A 20,981-nucleotide genomic window follows, 5' to 3' on the forward strand; every position below is an offset into this window, starting at 1 on the left:
TCACCACCGACACCGCCGGCGGCATCTGTGGTCAGCCCTCACCTGCCCCTTCCCGCCCCCCACCTCCATTGCTGCCTACAGGAGCTCCCTACTCCGCACTGCCATGCCCCACCGCCCCCCAGCCACGGGAGGCACGTGATGTTCAGGCATGCTAAGGACTCAAATCAACCCCAAACCACTGTCCCAAGACTGGCAGATGAAAAAGACTCTCGATACACATACAGCTCCCCTGCATGGCTTCCCAGCTCTGCCACTGGTTACCTTAGACAAGTCAATTCGCCTGCCTCACTTTCCCTATTTCTGAAATGGAAATAATGGTGCATAACACCCGTTGTGCTTTACTTGATGAAGAGTGGTAGGTCAGAACAAGGAATTCTTTTTTTTTCTTTTGACTTGTATGTGGCCTGCATTTGAATGAACAGTGTATGGATAAAATCATTTTATTGGTTATTGACCTCAGACAGGAAGAGCCAAAGTCCTTTATTTGCTCTAAACCAGTGTTTCCCAAACCTTGTGATTTTAGGCCTCATTGTACTGAAGTTGGGCACTCATACCCCGAAACATTTCTTACTGCAGTTTCCCCTTGCCACCCCAACTACTTCCACTGCCACTTGCCACTGATTCCCCCACACAGCCAACTCCCTTTGCTAGTAGCAATTGGCAGTGGCAGAAGTAAAGGGGCAGTGGCAATTGCCACCATGATTCACTCATGCCCCCTCTAGGAATCTTTTGCACCCCTCATAGTTTGGGAAATGCTGCGCTATGCTACAAATTTACAGAGGAAAAATCAAAAAACAAAGTGGGCCAGAATGCACCCTTAGCTACTTATACAAGGACATCCACAAAAACCTCAGCATTGCTTGGATGAAGATGATGATGTTACAGTATTTAGTGGCCTGTTTTCCACAGAGGATTTATGCATGGAGGGAACCGCTAAAGAAAAAACCGGAGGGTTAGCTGTCTATGTGGCACCCAAACAGCAGATCTAGAATTTTGCAATGGGGTACAGCCAGGATCCGACCCTTGGCTTCTGGGACTGGCAGCCCACCCACTAGGGAAGAGGGGTGGGCACCTTGGCTCTGGTATGACTGAGTCCTCAGGTCCCTTGGATGACAGAACTGGAAAAGGAATTGAAGGTGGATGCAACGGCACATTATCCCACCTCCTCAAGCCTCCACCCTGTACATTTAGGAGTTAATATTTATTTGGAGCTTCATTATCTTTAGATCAGGGTCAACTGTGCAGCACATAGCTCTTTCTTGAAGGCAGGTTCCACAAACTCTACCTGCCTATCTCCGTTGTAGCTATCCTCTTATGGAGCTCAAGGAGAGAAGGAACTCTTAAAGACAACCTAGAGCAACAAGCCATCCTCTGGGATGGCCCAATGCCCATGGACATCTCTAAAGAGACTTAATTCTAAGGTGACCTGCAGGGTTTGAGAACTAGGAGTGCCTGCAGATGTGCAGGATGCCTGCTCAACACACTGCAATTACAGCGTGTTGGAGCAGACTCGACTAATCAGGTCTGCTGGAGCGTACTAATTAGCATGCTCCAGCAGCCTCAGCATCTCATGTATTCAGCATCCCCACACTTCAGAATGGCAGTGGGGGTGCTTTAACTAAAGTGCATCAAATAAGCTTTAAAGTGTCCCCACCACCATTTTGAAGCATGGTGTATTGAATACTTGAGAGGCTGTGGGGGCTTTAATTACAGCAGCTCTCAGAAGTCACTCTAATTAAAGCACACCCACCCCCCCACTCCCACCCCCAAGCACTTGTAAAGATGCCCTAAAACCGCTATGTCTTCTACAGGGTGATAAACCCTAGTGTCAAAGTTGGATGAAACTTTGCAAAATTTAATTAGTGGAGTTAGGCCCGCTCGGGGAATTCCCCAGTATATCTGCAAGAGGGCACAACCCAGTCCATGAGCAGGCAAAGACTAAGCTAGACTGGTCAAACTCGCATTTTGTTTTAGTGAAGTCACCGGAAGCACTATTTGTGATTTAGCGTAAAATATCTGCGAAAAGATGCTTCTGGAAAGTGGCCTTTGTGTTAGTACAAACCAGAATATGGTTAAGAATGCATATGTTGTCCAGTAGCTCCACAGGTAAAAAGAAAACACAATCTGGGAATCAGCACAAAGAGAAATGTGATTAATTAGTGGAGATGCCATGTTATGGGGCTCCTTAAGTATATTAAATTTACTCCCAGTTAAGCTGAGCCATCCTCACAACATTTTTACTTTAATTCATTTTTTGAAGAGAGGCGGTAAAGTTTTCTAGTGTATCTTTGAAAGATTTCAGCAAGAAAGCTCCTAATTCATTGCTAGTCTCTTGAACAGCTGCGTCATAGCCTCCGAAGAGTGGGGTTGAAGCCCTTATATCCTCCCGATTTGCTTGAAGTAAAATAGCCTTAAGTTCCTCTGCTACAGCCTCATATTTTTGATTATCAAATTTTGTAAGATTGGCATCATCAATAGGATAAGTGATGTTGTGAGGATAACAGTCCCTGGGAACTGGGAATTCAATGTATTTCAGCATTGGCAAGTCACTAAAAACACTGAAGAGGCGTTTAAGACCCCGGGTTGACAGGGGATTTCCAAGGAACTTGAATTCTTGTAGCTTCTGGCAGGGGCTCAAACCCAAAATCAGCATGTTGACATGGCTGTCTTGAATGTTACATTCCTCAAGGGTGAGGCTCTTCAGAGTATAAGCAGAGTGGGTGAGGAGCTTGAAGAAGGTGGATGGGTAGAGGTCAGCTATATCATGCCCGCTGAGATCCAGTACTTCTAAGTGGTTAGAATGGAGGCTGTTGGATAAATAGGCCATGTCGGCATGATTCAAGGAGCAGTTAGAAACATCCAGCAGCTTCAGAGGGGTTTTCAGTGGGCTGCAAATATAAATAAGAACATATAGAATAACATGTTATTAGAAAATATTAAGACATTTGAAAAACAACTTTTTGCATAACGAAATAGCTGTTGGTCAGTAATAGCAGCCTTGATCGGCCATATTTTTAGTAAACTAATCTGATTAATTACCATGTGTCAAAATTAAGGGCTTAAACGGACATGCCAAATAACATTCTACAGGTTAGATTCTTTCCTTGTATCACTCCACTGGTTTCATACCAAAGACAGATTTGTTCTATTTAATTAATTCTACACATGCATTTTAAATTTGACCGTACATGGATCATATGTTTTTACTTATCATACTAATAGCAAAGTACGACACCAGTGGGAGTTGTGTGTATTAATCTTACTACTACTACTTAAACTACAACAGCAATAAAAGTTATAATTTTTCCACAAAATAAACATGATTTAAATAATGTGCATTTGCCAAAGAAGCTCATATCTTGATGAAAGTAATCAGTTTTCTAACAACAGGACAAAATAAGAAACAATTAGCTTTTGCTAATTCCACCTAGTTTCCAATAAAAAAAGAGAGTACTCAATACTTGCAAAAAATGGAAGAGTTATGGTCTGGATGCAAAAGAGTAGGGTTTTCCAAAGTGTTTACAGAAACATAAGACCTATTAACTTCAGTACTTACAGCTTATAACCTACTTGTCATCCTGGCAATCTGCATTAAAAAATTAACCTTTCCTCTTACCCAGTACTATTCTGGTTTGCTCCACTCAGAAAAGGCCATCCAATAAATGTCAGTGGAGCATGGAAATACTCGTAAGTACTCAGGTGGAGGGTTGTTTGTATGTGTTCTGAGTGGCCTTTAATGTTTCTTTTCCAAATTTCAGAGAGCAGTATTTCAGAGAGAACTATTTATTCCTCAGCCAGAAGACGCTCTGGATAAGGCAATGAGTCTTTTTTATCAGTTCTGGAAATCCCTTAAAAATAGTTGATTGTCACAGACTAGTGGAAAAAATGAGATCAAAGAGCTATACGTTAGAGATGTGAAGCTTTGTGTGATATTTACTGAGTTAACTGAAGAATATCCAGTTGATTAGCATAATGGTTTGAAGTGAAGAAAGGCTTAGAAAAAGATGAGGGTCTTAGAAAAGACTTTCAACCCCAAGCTACTAAATGAGTGCAAGGAATAACTGTTAGTCATCTGGAAGGATCAATGGATCACTGAGGTTACCTTCTTCAATGGATATCCAATTTGATGTTTCTAGCCAAAGTATGGAATATTTGCAGAGATCCTGGTTTTCTCTGTTTAAAAATCACAAATTCTCCAATAAAAAGTATTGTAAATGCTCTGATTAAAACCCCCCAAATCCATGATTAAAATGAAATGCCACTATATGTATATAGGTATCAGTTGAACACAATGTTTTATTGATATACTTACAATTTTAAAGCAATCTGGAAGCCTACCAGTGCCTCAATTACCATACAAAATAATTCTAAATACCTATAAAATTTGACATTTGATTTGGGGTTTTTTATAATGGAACATCAGAGTTCCTCCTGTAGCAAAACCCCCGTTTTTCTTTTCATTGTTATTATTTATCTTAAAATGCATTCCCTCCCCTTCCCCAACCATTTCTGACTTTTCTCTCCCCCTCTATTCCCTATAGATAAGTATAAGTGAGCTCAAAATTAGGATAAGCTTTAAACATTTTTATTTTTGGTGGCAAGGTTTTGGTTTTGGATATCCATTGTTTTATCATTATTAGGTTTGTATTAATTTTTACTGTTGTATATTGTATTGTTATCATTTTTATATTGATTTTTGTTGTTTCATACGCATATTATACGGTTTAGGCCTGTGTTTGTAAGTGAACCAAACTAATGTCAAGTTTCCATTTTATATGTCAAGCCTCCAGCTTCTGTCCTCTGCCTGGGCATCCCATGTTGCAACAATATGATTCATTGCATTGCTCCCATGTAAATTAGTTCCTGGATGAATGAGAATGATTGCGTATGATTGAGATACAATGGGAACAGGCCTCTACTGAATGACCTGTAATGAATGGGCCATCACCTCGCATTGCTTCATCTAGGAACTACGGACCTCACCCAGGAACAAAGACAAGACCAGCTTCTGAAAAACAAAAGACCCTGCAGAACCAGCAACTCTCACCATTACAGGCACCTGAAATTGCACATGGAGCACATATGTTCAGTACACCAGGGCTGACCCTTGCCTGGGCATGCCTCCTGTCACTAGGGTCACACAAGGTCTGCCCCTATAAAGAGGGGTGGTGAAGACCGACTCAGTGGGAACGCCATTTCCATCTGGATGAGACCAGCTTCACGTCACCTATCCACCCAGAGGCCCTGCTGGTGACCCCCTCTGGACAACATCTTCTGGACAAGGACTGGACAAGGACTCCTTTCTAGCCTGGACAGGTAGATATTACCTGCATTTGGACTCTCTCTCTCCTCCTGGACTTCAGTGGACTTCAGCCCCTGCACCAAGCCTCTTTAACCCCTGCTGCCATTTTGTGTGTGCGTGCGTGCATGCATTCACATGTGTGCATGCGTGCACGTGTGCAAGGGAACCAATTTGGCATTGTGTCACCATCTCCCCTGTTCAATAAAACCACTGTCATTTGCAACCCCGAGTTGGGTCATGTTTTACTGAATCCCAGTCCCTTCCCTGTCTTAAATTCCAGCCTCATTCTCTCTTTCTCTCTCAGCTCCAGTTCCCACCATCTCTGCTAGTTTCCCCATCTCCTCCCAATTCCATCTCCCCTTTTCTGCCACCTCTCAGCCCCTCCTTGCTTTCCTGCTGTCCCTGCTGCTTTTCCTGTGACTTTCCGCTGCCTCTCTCTGTTTTCAGCCCCCCCACCCCAGCTTCCCAGCTCTTACTAGCTGTTCTGCAGTTCTCTCCAGCTCCCAGCACCTACTGCTGCTCTCTGCAACATCTCTAGCTGCTCCGGAGCCATCCTCTGGCTCCCCACACCCAGAGGCCCTCTTTAACACCCACACTTTCCCTTAGTCCCATTTTTCCCCCTCCCCATCTACCTTTTCAGCTCCCCTGTAGCTCTGGCTCCAGTCCCACACTCTGTGCTGGCATGCTTCCCTGTTATGCAGGCTTTGGTCATTGTCTTTTAATCAATAAGATCAATTAACCTAAAGTTGCCCCCAAAGCCTCAGTTCTTCAGCCCAGGCCCCTGTAGTCTACCTGTTCTAATCCCGGTCCTGGTAACTTAAACTCCCTACACTTCTACTTTCTTACCTTAACCTTTCTCCAGGTATCCCAAGTACACCAAGCACATACATATATACGTATCACAATACCCAATTTAGGAACCCACTTGTGTGTATGTGCAGGTGGGTGGTATGTGTGTAAATTAGTGAATACACATATATATACATATATAGATATAGATACTGTGTGTGTGTATTGAATGTGCAGGTGTTGGTAACTGGTAACTGATTCTGTCTAAATTTGGTGTGTGTAGTGTGTGAATCCAGACTAGTTATTTTGAACGAGTATGTATCTGAGTTGCTAGGGTAAGAGTGTGTGCGCGTATTTATATGGCATTGTGTGCATGATATACAAATTAGTGATCTGTGTCTAACTTTTGGGGTGTATAGTGTATGTGCCTGAGCTGGTAGTGTGAGTGTGTATGCCTAATAGGGGTGTATGCACCTAGTGAGTGTGTGTTTAATTGATTTTTTATGTGTGCATGTGCAATTGTACACCACACCTTCCTGTCTAACAGTGCAATATTGAGATCCTGAGCGTTGGCCTGACCCCTCAGGGCAACCCCTCCTACCTCTTCACTCACAAGGACACAGACTCAGCTGCAGCTGTCCCCCGCCACTGCTTTGTGGCACTAAGAAATCTTGATATGCCGATGCCCTGCCCATGCCATTGTCCCTCACTCCCCACCCACAGCCCCCCTCCCTCCCAGCCCTACCAGAGTGGAGTGTGGAGCCCGGCTCCCTACCCCCAACGGGCAGCATGGCCGGAGAGGAGCCCAGTGGGAAGTTAATGCAGGCTGTTGCTGAGGACTTGGGGCTCCCTGCCCTGCTGCCCTTCCCCCAGGCCTCCATGGACCAGTGGGAAGGACCTGGCATGGCAATACAGAGCAGGGCTGGGCCAGGAGGCTCAGTGCTGCCACTGGGAGCTGTGCGCTGCCATAGCAAGGTGCCTCCTGCTCATCCAGCAGCAGCAGGAGACACAACTCCATGCTACTGCCCCCGCTGCTGCCAGGTGGGTAGGGAGCACTTCTCTAGGGCAGTGTGGGGCTCTCAGCAGCAATGAGCTTCCCCACCTGTCCCTGTTCTGTCCTGTGGGCTAGGTCCTGCCTGCTGAGATATAGAAGCCTCAGGGGGAAGGCAGCAGGGCAGGGAGTCCACATCCACAGCAGGCAGCCCACACTCACTCGCCCCCACCCCACACACAAATCTGGGGGGGGCACATGCCCCCCATCCCTCCCCAGAAGTGCATGCAATGGTAGGGAGCCAGCTCTTCCACTGCCCCCCTGGATGAGCTGCCCATAGCCCTGTGTCACTCCCTGCCTAGGCCCTAGGACCCACACCCCACGCCAGCCGGCTGGGCAGCATGGAAGCCCCAGCCTTGCCCAATTCCCTCCCTCACTGTGGGGGCCTCAATCTCCCCCGTACCAGACTTACGTGTGGGAACTGCTCTCCAGGCTGCCTGGTGGCCATATGCATGTGTGAGCATGCAGATATGCACATGGTGCCCCCTGCCTGCCTGCCCCCTCCTGCTCCCTGCAGCCCCTTGCAGGCTGGAACTCTGCCAGCCTGCAAGGGGAAACTCACCATTTCCCACATTTTTGTCCTTAAAATGAGAAAATCCACATTTTACAATGTGTTTCCGCGGTGAACAAAAAACCCAGATCCCTGAATATAATACTGAAGCATGTCTACTGTCATGGTTTGTGGGAGGAATACACTTAGTGTACATAGAGGAGAGTCAGAGGAGGAATATAATATTTAATAATAACCATCCTCCTTCTTATCACTACTGACATTTCTAGTACAGGCACTGCTGCAGTTGCTTGGAATTGTTTAGGATAAAGCTGCCATTATGCATAGTAAAATAGAAAAAAGAAAGCAGCTAACATTGTCTGCCATGATTTCACTTACCCATTTATATAAAAACTAGGGGTGTACTGAAAGAGATTTTTGGGGCTGAAGTGACAGCTGATTTTTATAGAGGCATATTGGCCGATACTGATCTGATTTCTGATACTGAGCCTGGCAGCTTGAAGAGCAGTGTCTGGCTGGTATGCCTGTTGTGGTAGAAGGGGAAGGGGAAGGGAAGGGGCATGGTGGGGGCAGATCGAGGCCTCTTGGGTGCGGGAGGGAGTAGGGTTGAGGCTGGGACAGGGGCATGGGATGGAGCCACAGCTCATCTGTGGGCTGTGGGGGGCAGCTCCCACCACTGTGCACACCCCAGGAGGGCATGGGGGGTGTGTGCCCCTGCGAACTGTGTGAGGTGAGGGCAGGCTGCCGCTGCAGGCTGGGGCTAGGGCTGTGCTGGGCTCTTCCCGACGGAGGCTGGGCAAAGCTGTGCTTTGGGCAGGCAGCGCTGGGAGGGGGGCTATGGGAGAGGCTGCAGCCACTCCAAAATTCACTGTAGCCCCCCCACCTGCCCCTCCCAGTTCTGCCTCCTGCCCCAAACACAGCCTGGCCCAGCCCTTCCCCCCTCTGGGAAGAGCCTGGCACGGCCCCAGCTGACAGCAGCAGTCCACCCCACCCTGTGCATATCTGGGGGGCACACACCCCCATGCCCTCCCAGGTTGCATGCAGTAGCAGGAGCCATCACCCCCCCCTGCACTCCCTCCCCCTAGACGAGCCATGTCCTGTGCCCTGCCCCATCCCCAGTCCCTTCCCCACTGCAGGGCCTTGATCTGTTTCCCTCCATACCCCTTCCCTCCACCCCCCTTCTACCACAACAGACTTACCAGCTGGATGCAGCTCTCCATGCTGCTCGGCTGTGCTCCTTGCTGCCTATGTGCTGCGCTGTGGCTGCGCGCAAGCACAGGTCATTTACTGGCCATATTATCGGCCACATCAGGCAAAAAAAGCTGATTTCTGATACCATCAATTTTTTTTATATTTGTGCTGATCCGGTATTGGATCAATGTATTGGTGCACCTCTAACCAAAACCCAGTGTTACTATGGAAACCCAAAGAAAAGCATTCAGCTACATGACTTCCTTATTCTCTCAGACATGAGAGTAGCTTAGTATATCAGTAGTTCATCTGCCATACTATGGCATACAAGACTGAAAGAGGCATCCTGGATCACTACACCCAGTCCTCTGCATTTTCAGGCAACCATGTGTCCAACAAGTCCTAAAAATTGTTTGCTTTTAGTTATGGCCAATGTCCCATGCTTCATGGAAAGGTGGAAAAGACCAAAATCAATAAATTATAATACATATGAGAGAAAAAATTCCTCTTGCACCCCTCCAGTGCCCTGTCTCTGACAGTGGCAAGTAGCAGATGCACTGGATCAGGTATGCTCAACCCTAGACCCACAGCACCTGGAGCCACATAATGCATCCCACAGGTTTCCCATGGGCCCAGGTATTTAGCAGTGTGGGGCGACTGACAATTAACACTGCCACGACCCCTTGCTGCCAAATCTCCGAGCACATGGGTGGATCATCCTCAGCTAGTTCATTCCTGTGCAGCTGGATAGGGCCACAGCTAGGCTACCATGTGCCAGATTGGGTCCACAGGCCAGATCCAAATAGTGGACAGACCACTCAACTGGCCTGCAGGCTGAAAAGGTCGGGCACTGCTACATTACTGAAGCATGTAAGAAACACAGCATGTATATCCTGATTCATCTTCTCTTAGACCCTTCCAGTTACTACAGGCATAGATTCAAGAACATTTTAAGTCTGAAAACATATCCGTGATGTTGTGGTTACTAATACCTGATGGATCTATTCTCCATGAATTTGCCTAATCTCTTCTGAAACTCATTTTTATACTATGGGCCTTCATAAAGTCCTATGGCAATGGGTTCCACAACTTCATTCCATGTTATGTAAGAAAAAGTACTATATGTAATTCAACCTAAGTTCACCCTGACTTTAAGATGCTCTCCCCAAAATTAGACTCTGTATATGGAAAATGTATACGTTTGTTACAATTTTCCAGGTGCAGAATCTAATTATTAGAGGGCTGCCTTAAATTATTCCCTGTCCCACTGGTACAAGCAGTGGCTGGTAGAGGAATCTGGGGGGTGGGGAGAGCCTCATTGCCTCCTGCCCGCCCTTCTTTCCCCTGCAGCCTTCTTGCCCCCCCACTCCTACAGCTTCCCATAGCCTCTGGCCCTCCCTCTGCACTCTCCACAGTCTCTGCTCCTACCCCCAACTCCCTGAAGTCTTTGGCCCAGCCACCCCCCAACAATGTCTGGCTCTTCCTCTCCCCGCCACACTCTGCACAGTTTCTGCCCTTTTCCTCCCTTACCCCCTTACTGTCAGACACTGTTTGGGCTCTGTTCCCTACTTGAAGCATAGCATATGGAAATGCAGCCCAGTGGTGCGGCTGATTGACTGGGCAGGGGATGGAGTTTCCATGTACTCCATGCCTGGGAGGGAATCCAGACTGAGCCAGAGCCAAGCCATGCCTCACAATAAGGAGGGAGGTGTGGGGGAAAAGCTGTAGAGGGCAAGTAGAGGAGGGACAGTAGGCTGCTGTGGGTCTGTCTCGCCCTAACCCAGGTCTCAGGGCCAGAGTCATAGCCACAGCAGCTGCCTGCACCCCACCCCACTTCCACTTTGTATATGAATCTAAGATGAGGGCCTTTTTTCCCCATGCTGATTGGGGGGGCGGCACTTATCTTAGATTCAAGGAAATATGGTATGTCCTCCCATTTGTTTTAAACCTGATAATGTTGTAGGCTGCCCCATCATTTTTATTTTATGAAACATAAGACCAGATTCCATTCCTTATATTAGACATCTAAGTGGATTTAGGGGTCTAAGTGGAATTCTATTCCACCCTGTTCAAATCTTAAGCAACCATGAATGTATACACCATTGTTACACACCATCATCTGAGCCTAAGACTAAATAAAAGCAGTAAGGATAACGGACTCACATTTTGCATTAACTGGGTTTTTTTTCTGGGACTTGGGGTGAAATAGAATTGCACTTAGGCACCTAATAGGTAGAACAAAATCTAGCCCATAATGAGTAACAGTTCCCATTAACTTTTCTCATACCATTCATGATTTTATAGATGTCCATCATGCCCCCTTCACCCTCAGTTTTCTCTTTTCCAAGCTGCAGTGACCTGGATTTGAAATCCTTTTTAGGGATGGCGTAACCAGAACTGCACACAACATTCAAGATGCGAGTGCACCATGGGTTCAATTCCATTCTTAATGATTCATAACTATATATTTGCTCCTTTGACCACTGCTGTACACTGAGCCAATGATTTTAGAGAGTTATCTGTAACAACTCACAGATCTCTTTCCTAAGCAGTAATACCTTATTCAGAGCTTACTGTTGAGTACATATGTAGCCCTTCTGCTGAGCACCTGTCAGCTGCAACAGGGGCCCAGGTTCAATTTTGGAGTACTACATATATTTCACCTTGACTTAAGCCCCACCCAAACTACCTGGGAAACACTAATTGAATCACTAGCATTGTCCAATAAAACCAACAACCCTTCCCTCCGAAGCAGTGTAAACACGACAACCAAATGTATTACAAAGAATAAAGAAAAATCAAAGTAAACATTAACTATAAGTTTAGAACACTATAACTTACAAAACAAAGTCTATAGGTGGCACCCTCTTGGGGAGGCTTTACCCATACCCAGGCAGTCTGGGCCTTGGGGTTCCCAAAGTATAGTTCTGGGGATCTGCAGCCCTATATCTGCCCTTCAGCAATGGGCCACAGAGTCCTGTGAGCTGCTACATGGGTGCACTGTGCCTCAGGGAGCTGCTGGAGAGTGTAGGTCCTTCTGCATTGCAAAGGGCCCCTCATTGCTTCCTGCAAAGCTGATCTCCACTTCCACGTGGTGGCTTTGAGGGGTTAGCTGCAGTTAGCATACTGCACCCCAATGTTTCTAGTCCTAATTCCAGCTCTTCTGGGGCAGGAAACTGCAAGAGAACTCAAAGGAAAGCCAGCCAAGCAGCAAGGGAGCCTGAATGGCAACCAGCGCCAACCACGCTGTTTGGTCAGGACATAGAGCTACAAAAGCAACAACATGTGCCAGGCCCAGACATGCAGCAAACATACAGCGAGGCTCACCAATACAGCTATGCTGAGACATAACTGCTGTAAAACAATAAAAAGGAGACTCAGGCTTGTCTTGCACAGGGTCTGAACATACAACAAAAGAGCGCCAGGCCTATTTGGCTGCAGCCTGGACATTTAGTCTCAGCTACACTGCTATGCTGAGACCTGATCACTACGAAATAGCAAAAGGAGGGGGCCAGGCCTATCTTGGCTTGGGTCTGAACTACAGCTAGTGCCCAACCATACTTCTTGGTTGGGGCATAAACTGCAAAAGGGACAAAAGGAGGCCCAGGCCTATTTTGCTGGGCCTGGACTGGGTGGCAAAAAGCCAGCCAGGCCTATATAGCACTGAGGCCTGGATAAACATCAAGAAGTGCCAGGGCTTCACCCTGGCCCAAATCTGTTAGCCGAACATAGGGCTGGGACCAGCACCAACAGATGGGCTGAAATGTAACAGCTGTGAAACAGCAACAAGGGCCCAGACTTATGGCTGCAGCCTGGACATCGAGTCTCAGCTGTACCACCATGCTGAGATACCACAATCCCCAACACAGGGGCCAGTGGCTGCCAGGACCCTGTTTCTGGTCAGTCTGCACTAGGGAATAATACACTCATGGTACCACCCCACTCAAGGCCTGCAGCTGGGGTTCAGCGACAGCTATGCTGAACCCAACGCACTTGCAACAGCAGCTAAAACGTGCCCGGCTCTTAGCCCTAGCCCACAGCGTGCCAGCAAAACTGCCAGGCTTCAACCTTGGCTAGTTTGCTGCAGGGATTAATACCGCGCCAGCATCATCAAACTCAAAACGCAGAAGGGACAAAAGAGGAAAGAAGAGGGAGAGAACAGAGGTCTCAAGCTCAGAGACAGACTTCCTCTCCCTGTGCCTTAGGCTTTCCCTTCACAAAGCTTCAGTTTGCTCCTCCAGTGAAGAAGAGGGGAGCCCCACCGTCATGTTTTCTAGCTCCCAGTTCAACTTCTTTTTTTTAATAAGGAAAGTTTGTCATGTTCCAAGTCAAATCAGCCAAATCAATTCCAAATCCACGAGCCCTTCAAGAACCATAAGTGACCCTACTCCTGGCAAGCATTTTTCACCCCCGCCTGGGGCTTCAGATGCTTCCAAATCTTTTGGAGGGCATCCTACTTGCAGGCCCAAGCCTGGAAGCTCAGGGTTTGGATCCCCCCGAGTTTCAGCTGTATGGCCACAGGCGCAAACTAGGGAGGAGTCAGTCTCCCATTTCCATAAAGTTGGTGTGTGGCTGAGATCCTTCCACTGGAAGCTGGGAAGCTAACTATGAGGCTCATAGGGAGTCCTGTCTGCAAGCAGACAAGGGTGCAACCCTCTACTATACAGTGCCATTTTAATTGTATAACCTCGCTCAGGGTACTTCCCCTGCCACTATTGTGGTCATGGTATTTCCACTCCCAATTCAACTTTCAGGTTCAGTAGCCTCAGGAGAAAAAAAGAGACCCAGTCTATGTGGTCTGAACCTTAAATAACTTTCCTGACATCACTAGAGGGTCCCAATCCGAAAGAGCATCATTTGAACGCTGCTAATGTAGACCAATCAATTGAAAGGTGGCCAGCACTCCATCTGTTTCTTTCTTGATATCATTTATGAATAGGTTGTAAAGCACAGGCATTTGGAGGACCCAAGTTCTGAAAAATGACCATTTAATCCTACCTTTTGTTTCTGATCTTTTAACCCATCTTTGATCCAGGAGAGGACTTCCCAAGGTCCTGTGTCAAGCTCATTAACAAAAATATTACACAGGACAGATCTCACAGTGGTTCCCAGAGGAATACTACTAGTAACCTCTCTCCAGTATAATACCTTGCCTTTTAACCTAACTGCCACAGTTTCCCTTTCAACCAACTCCTTATCCACTGTATGCTTACAGTATTGATTCCTATCCTCTACAGCAAAGCTACTCATTGGGCTACTTGAAAACAATCACAAAAAACTGTTGTTTCAAGCCATTCGAACGCAACAGAACTCTTTACTGATAGCTTCCCCACCCCACCATGAATTCCACAATTACTGGGTTTTGATGGGTATTTGGTGTGTACAGTTGTGTGTTAACCCAGTTTCAGTAGGTGCAGTATTGTGCTCACACACTGTAACATGAAGGTACACTGAGAAGCATTAGATGGTCTTACACCACTGGTTAATGTCCTTCTACCCTGCAAAAAAAACCAAACCAACCCACCATGGATCTGATATTTAGTTCACTTTACATTCTGGTTAGGTCAATTATATTAGGCATCACTAGCTTTCAATTTATCCTCCATAATCAATATTTATGACTAATTTACTGCTTTCCCATCTCTCAAAGTGTTCCCCAGTACAACACACCCATTATCTCTGTGCTCCCTACCTCTTTCCTTAGTCTTGCAAAGCCCTAGATCCATAGGCACCAACTTTGGTTTTTGCTGGTGGGTGCTTTTATTTATTAATTTTGGTGTTCCTGGGCTGAGCCCCATGCATACCTAGAAGAGGCGATGTGTTACTTCAACCTGGCTCACCCAATGTGGCTTTTGGGTGCTGAGCACCTGCTAATTTTTTTTGATGGGTGCTTGAGCCCCGGTGGATCCACAGAATCAGTGCCTATGCCTAGATCATCACCACTGGGGAATGGCTCCTTCCTCATTTAGTCATGCTATTTAAAACCAGTTACCTGAGCAGTTTACGTATTCTTCCCGTAAGTGTAGAGAACGCCAGGCTCAGCTCTGTCAGCTGTGTCATTCGGCTCATTTTTTCTCCAATGCTGGCAAGGATTGGTTCATCCTCTGCTGTCAGCCTTGCCACATTGAATGCTCTGGCCGGCAGGGTAAGTGATGTCAGTAGAGGAAACTGGACACTGGCAAGCAGCATTTCCAAGTGCTCCATTTCCAGGCGAACATTGTGAACAACTTCCAGCTTGCGCAGCGAAGAGGGGTCTGTGAGCTTTATAATGTAGAAAAACTTTCGTAAAGCGAGACTGTCAGCTCTGAATGCCACACAGTGAATCTTTAGTGGGCAGTGACACTTCATCAGCAATGCCTGGACTACCAGCTCATAGTTCCGCTCTGTGACAAACAGGTTGATGAGGATGTTGATACGGATGTCAAAGATACGTGGATCGAACTGCACCCTTTGCATCTCAACAAGGAGTTCAAAGCAGAGCTTGGATAACAGCTCTGTCCTGGCCCACCTTCCCATTGTCTTCTTACACTTGCAAAGCTGAAATTCAACATCTTTTATTTCTGTTAGGTCCACCACTTTCAGTCGCTTTGCGTATGTAGAAGAGCAATTTAGCACATAATCTCTCAGCCCTGTTAGACAATTCTCCAAACACACACAGCATGCTCTGCCGGTGATGTCTTCCTGGTGATCCACTGTTCTCCCCAGCAGTTTTCCTATATTAAAGTTTTCCAGTGGCCAGTTTTCCACCAGATCATGAATCACTTCCCCTTGCTCCAGTAAATAACTGGCCTTAAAAAGAAGAGGAAAGAGGTTATTTGCAATGCTGCTGATACTTTTCCTGGCGAGCTGTGCATCTGATACCAATGCCTCAGCACTAATGAATCGCAACGACTTCATTGTTGCCTTTGATTTCTTTCCGGCATTGCGGGCGGCTTCTGTATTTAACTAAAGTTCTTGTTGCTTATCAGTCTCTATTTTTAGCTGCAGCTGCTGTCCGGTACCAAGTGCAGTGCTGTTGGGATGGTAAAATGAGCAGTCACATGCTGATGACTGCCTTCTATTTTGGTGCTAGATACTGCAGCAGCAACCCATTTTGATTCATTTATTAAGAAGCTGTTGTGTTTACTTAACCTTCCTATTTGTAACAAAGTTTAGTTTTCAATAAATCCAGGGTTGTGAGCTGTGAAAATCATACACCCATGGGAATGCAATAAGATATACTAAGGTACTCAGATTTTAATTTAAAATCAAAAGCTTTTAAAAACACTTATTCAAAAGTCTCCACTTTTGGAGGTGGATTATAAGCACTACAGACTGGAAACCTTGTTACACTTAGAAGCCAAAAGTTGGGCATCGTGTTTCTTAACACATGCACATTAAGCCAAGCATTTCTTGTTAGGGTTTTGCTATCTACAGTATCTCTTTTGCTCGACTAAAACAGCAACTCCAAAGTCAAGCAGGGCTGCAGAATATAGTTCTATGGGACACTCTTTTTGGAGAACTCCTGTTCTTCATAATGTACCTCTCGGTCCTACAGAGCGCTTCTTGTAAATATGCAGCATCTAGCAGGTTTAGGTGGTAAAAAAGAACCCCAGCAGTTAGGCTGATGAATATTGTAGTTTAAAGACAGGATGCTGCAACACTGAAGTGTGCATCCAGTCTCACCTATGGTTGTATTTTAATAGAGGTGGTTAGCTATGTTAGTCTCAAGTCAGTTAGAAGGCAACTTTATAGACAACTCTCTCTCTATATATATATATGTATATGCATACACACACACATACACACACACAGAGAGAAAGAGAGAGAATCTTACTGAGTTGCTTTCACAGGGACAACAGGCACTCGGATCTGTTACAAGGTCTGGTGCCTTGGTAAGGGATAGGAGTTGTTGGGCTGTTTGAGAGACACCGTTTGATGCTGGGGGGCTGTCTGCAACCCGGACATGTTTGTCCCCTATGGCTACCTTGAGATGGTCATCCTTTTCCAGGGGAGGTCATTAATGATGCATCAAAGATATGAACTTGACGTTCACAAAAGGTTGTGCTCTCTTTATATATTTTATTTAGTCTAGAAGGGCGCATGTCTACCTTGCTTTCATATTCAGATCTACATAATGTCTACACTGATATTACTGGTAGATCCTTTGGTCCTCAGTGCAACTAAGCCATGGTGAGCCACCCTTCCCTGCCCACACCAAAACCATTGACATTATGCTTTTTATTTTTTTGCATGCTGTTCTAAGACATATCCCAGCTTCTCTTGCAGAAACCTTCTAGGAATCAGTCCGTGGTCTACTTCTTGCTTCTTCTGGGCAAAAGAGATAAGTGGGGTATAGAAAGGCAGGATGTCAAGAAAAGGCTTGGTGATGGGGTACTTCCTGTGCTCAAGGCCTTCGTGCCTTGGCTGAGTTCTAGATATGCTACAGAGGGGCAGGGTTGATTTCATATACAAGAGTCATGCTGGACTGATGGTGACTGAGTACTGATGATCAGGTGTAGATGATCAGGCCTGCAGATGGATATTTCCATGGCAGGAGGGAGTCCCTAGTCACCACCAGCCCTTACTTCCTTTTGGCAGTAGTGGGTCCAATCCTCCCCACTCCTCCACGGGTGTGTGGGTTGGCCTCTCCTGCCACTGGCATGGGTTCCTTCTCATCCAATGCCAAGCCTTCATAGCTGCTCTCCAGTTGGACAGCCACAGGTCTGAAAAAGTAGCGCTACGTGTTGCCAGAGGTGACAAGCTGGCATCTTTCATGTTCCAAAGTATCTATTTTCTGTGTTTTCCAATGCCTTCTCTGACTGTCCCTCTTCCATGATGCTGGACGTCCCTCTGTGCATTGAGCTGATGAAGACCCCATGTTTGTAGAACTTCTGAGCCTATCCATTTCCTCCTGTGACTCCCTTGCCTGATTCCTGAAAGAACTTACCAGGGGCACTGTTATCACCACTGTCTCCCAGAGAGTGCTAACGGATTGTGAAAGCACAATTAACCCTTAAATGGAACATCAAATGCAAATGCAGACAACTCAGCGTCCTAAAATCAAAGTCAAATTTTATTAATACAACAAGTATTATCTTAGCAGTTTCTATATTCAGCAAGAGAAAAACATTCAGTACAGTAATGGTACCCAATCCCAGATGTTACTTTGCTCAATAGAAACGATGGCCACCCAGTTCCTGGAGGCAAAGTGTACATCGTGGACTGGAATGGTTCAGACAGGTGTTGAAGGCTAGATTTATGATGATGACAACAATTCCCCCCTTTTATGCTTTTCTTCAACTTTACTCTTTTGATGACTCTTTGCCTTCAGATTGGTCTTTCTTTAGTCAGCTTACTGTCCATCTTTTATCCCATTAACATATTCCTTTGTCTAACAGACCCATCACAAGCACATTGTTTAATTCAGCCTTTTTCCAGTGTCTTACTTTGGGCATTGTCCCTTGGTCTTCCTTAACACTTTTCATTAATATATCCAATCCTCATCCATCTGATTCAGCTGATTAATGCCAAGTTTAGTTAACTGAAGCTGGTAACAAGGCCATTGCCATGTTATGTTTAAAGAACTTCTCATAGTGATAAAAAAGAAAAAGATATAATATAATGAGAACCTACAAGCTCTACAAAAACAACTCAAGGCCAGCTAATAAAAAAAGTAAAAAGTTAATAAAAATAAAACTTAAGCAATGATTAAATAAACTGCCACACCAGGAGGATGGACTAGACCTGGAATTCTCAAGGAAGCTCTCAAAGGCAGTACACTCAAGGGACATGCTTGTCAAGGGTGACCTCAACTACCCTGACATCTGCTGGGTAGAGCAATCAGCTAGATCTGATTATTCATGTAGGTTCTTAATCTGCATATAGGACCTTCACCTAACACAGGAAATATACGCTAAGGGAAATGCCTTACTGGACTTGGTGTTTGCTACAGGGGATGACTCGGTGGGAGCTCTGCAGATACAGGGTAACCTAGGGGATAGTGACCACCAGTTGCTGGAATTCACTATCTGGCAAAAGGTGGGAAAGATAACCAGTAGGGCAAAAGTGCTAGACTTCAGAAAGGCTAACTTCAATGAGCTCAGGAGATTAGTAAGAGAGGCACTGAAGGGCAAGAGCATTGGTAGGTTGGGAGTCCAGGAAGGGTGGTCCTCAAGGGACCAATCCTTTGGACACAGAAGAGAACGATCCCATTGCACATAAAGTGGGGCAGAGGGATCAAGAAACCTTCTTGGCTGAGCAGGGAAATCCAGGAAAGCCTAGGGGCAAAAAAAGAGGCATACAAATTGTGGAAGAAGTGGGTAGCCACCAAGGAGGAGTATACCTACTTGGCTCACACTTGCAGGGAGTCAGTTAGAAAGGCCAAAGCAACTATGGAACTCAGGCTGGCAACAAAAATTAAAGACAACAAAAAGTCCTTCTTCAGGCAAAAAGAAGGCACATGGCAACATAGGACCCCTACAGGACAGACTAGGGCAATAGGTGACAGATAGGAGTGACAAAGCTGAGCTCTTCAATGAGTTTTTTGCATCAGTATTCCTGAACATGGAAAAAGACATCTCCCAGTTGGATTATAGACAGGCACAAGAGAGACACCAGCCCACCAACAGTTAGCACCAACATAGTGAAGGGACACTTAGAAGGGCTGGATGTGTTTAAGTCAGCAGGCCCAGATGATCTTCATCCAAGGGTGCTGAGGGAATTAGCCAGTGTCATAGCAGAACCACCGGCAAGACTGCTTGAGCAGTTGTGGCGCTCAAGACAAATTCCAGAGGACTGGAAAAGGCCAGGTGTGGTCCTTATTTTCAAGAAAGGGAGGAAGGAGGATTTGGGTAACTATAAGCTGGTTAGTCTCACCTCTATCCTCAGAAAAAGCTTTGAAAAAATATTAAGGATCACATTTGTGGGAGTCCAGCAGGAAAAATATTCCTGAAGGGCAACCAGCATGGATTCATAGCAGGTAGATCCTGCCTGACTAACCTCATTTCTTTTTACGACCAGGTCACAAAATGCTTAGATACAGTTGAGGTAGATGTCATTTACTTGGATTTTAGAAAGACCTTCAATAGTGTCTCATCCCATTCTTACAAATAAACTAAGCAGCTGTGTTGTAGATGATTACACGGTCAAGTGGGTGGCGAATTGGCTTATGGGATGCACCCAGAGACTGGTGGTGGATGGGTTGGTATCAACCTGGAAAGATGTGGGCAGTGGGGTCCCCCAAGGTTTGGTCCTTGGACCAGTGCTGTTCAATATCTTCATCATTGACTTGGATGAGGGTGTGGAGAGCACTCTGTCCAAATGTGCGTATGACACCAAATTATGGGGCAAAGTAAACACACAGGTGGGCAGGGAATGGATACAGGTGGATTTGGACAGGTTGGAAAAGAGGGCAGAACAGAATAGGATGCAGTTTAAAACTCCTGGCGCTCTGGTGTAGTGCCTGAAGACTGGAAGAAGGCCAGTGTGGTGCCGATCTTCAAGAAAGGGAGGAGAGTGGATCCAGCTAACTACAGGCCCATTAGCCTGACTTCTATCCTGGGGAAGATCTTAGAAAAGTTTATTAAGGAAGCCATCCTTGATGGACTAGCCCAGGCTAACATCCTAAGGGATAGCCAGCACAGGTTTGTTGTGGGTAGGTCTTGTTTGACCAATCTCATTTCCTTCTACGACCAGGTGACCTATCACCTGGATGAGAGAGAAGAGATTGATGTCATATAACTTGACTTCAAAAAAGCTTTTGATCTGGTATCCCATGATCACCTCTTGCCCAAACTGGCCAGCTGTGGCCTTGGCTCCACCACGATCCGCTGGCTGGGAAATTGGCTCCGTGGTCGGACCCAGAGGGTTGTGATTGATGGCAGTCACTCATCATGGTGCCCTGTGACCAGTGGGGTCCCTCAAGGCTCTGTCCTGGGACCCATACTGTTCAACATCTTCATTAACGATGTGGACATTGGAGTCAGAAGTGGACTGGCCAAGTTCGCCAATGACACCAAACTTTGGGGCAAAGCATCCATGCCAGAAGATAGGCGGGTGATCCAGGCTGACCTGGACAAGCTCAGCAAATGGGCAGATGAGAACCTCCTGGTGTTTAACACCAAAAAATGCAAGGTTGTCCACCTTGGGAGGAAAAA

At 46.1% G+C, this 20,981-nt stretch overlaps 1 protein-coding gene across 1 annotated transcript; it reads right to left on the reverse strand.

The window, feature by feature from the left end:
- Window positions 1-426: 426 nt before the first annotated feature.
- Window positions 427-15,801, reverse strand: LRRC14B (leucine rich repeat containing 14B). The gene is made up of 2 exons (XM_090049213.1): window positions 14,837-15,801; window positions 427-2,888 (listed from the first exon to the last, which is right to left on the reverse strand). Exons 1-2 carry the CDS (start codon window positions 15,739-15,741, stop codon window positions 2,243-2,245), a joined length of 1,551 nt encoding a protein of 516 aa, XP_089905339.1. The 5' UTR covers window positions 15,742-15,801; the 3' UTR covers window positions 427-2,242.
- Between the last annotated feature and the right edge of the window lie 5,180 nt (window positions 15,802-20,981).

The sequence above is a fragment of the Crocodylus siamensis genome, chromosome 5 (genome assembly GCF_052110815.1).
Source record: "Crocodylus siamensis isolate JL-2025a chromosome 5, ASM5211081v1, whole genome shotgun sequence".
NCBI classification, from domain to species: Eukaryota; Metazoa; Chordata; order Crocodylia; family Crocodylidae; genus Crocodylus; species Crocodylus siamensis.

What these genes read in the sequence shown, in the direction of transcription:
- LRRC14B (XM_090049213.1), bottom strand. Translation starts at nt 15,741, where the DNA reads ATGAAGTCGTTGCGATTCATTAGTGCTGAGGCATTGGTATCAGATGCA. An exon ending in AGAATACGTAAACTGCTCAG is followed by an intron (nt 2,889 to 14,836) that starts GTAACTGGTTTT and finishes TTATATTTGCAG; the next exon opens with CCCACTGAAAACCCCTCTGA.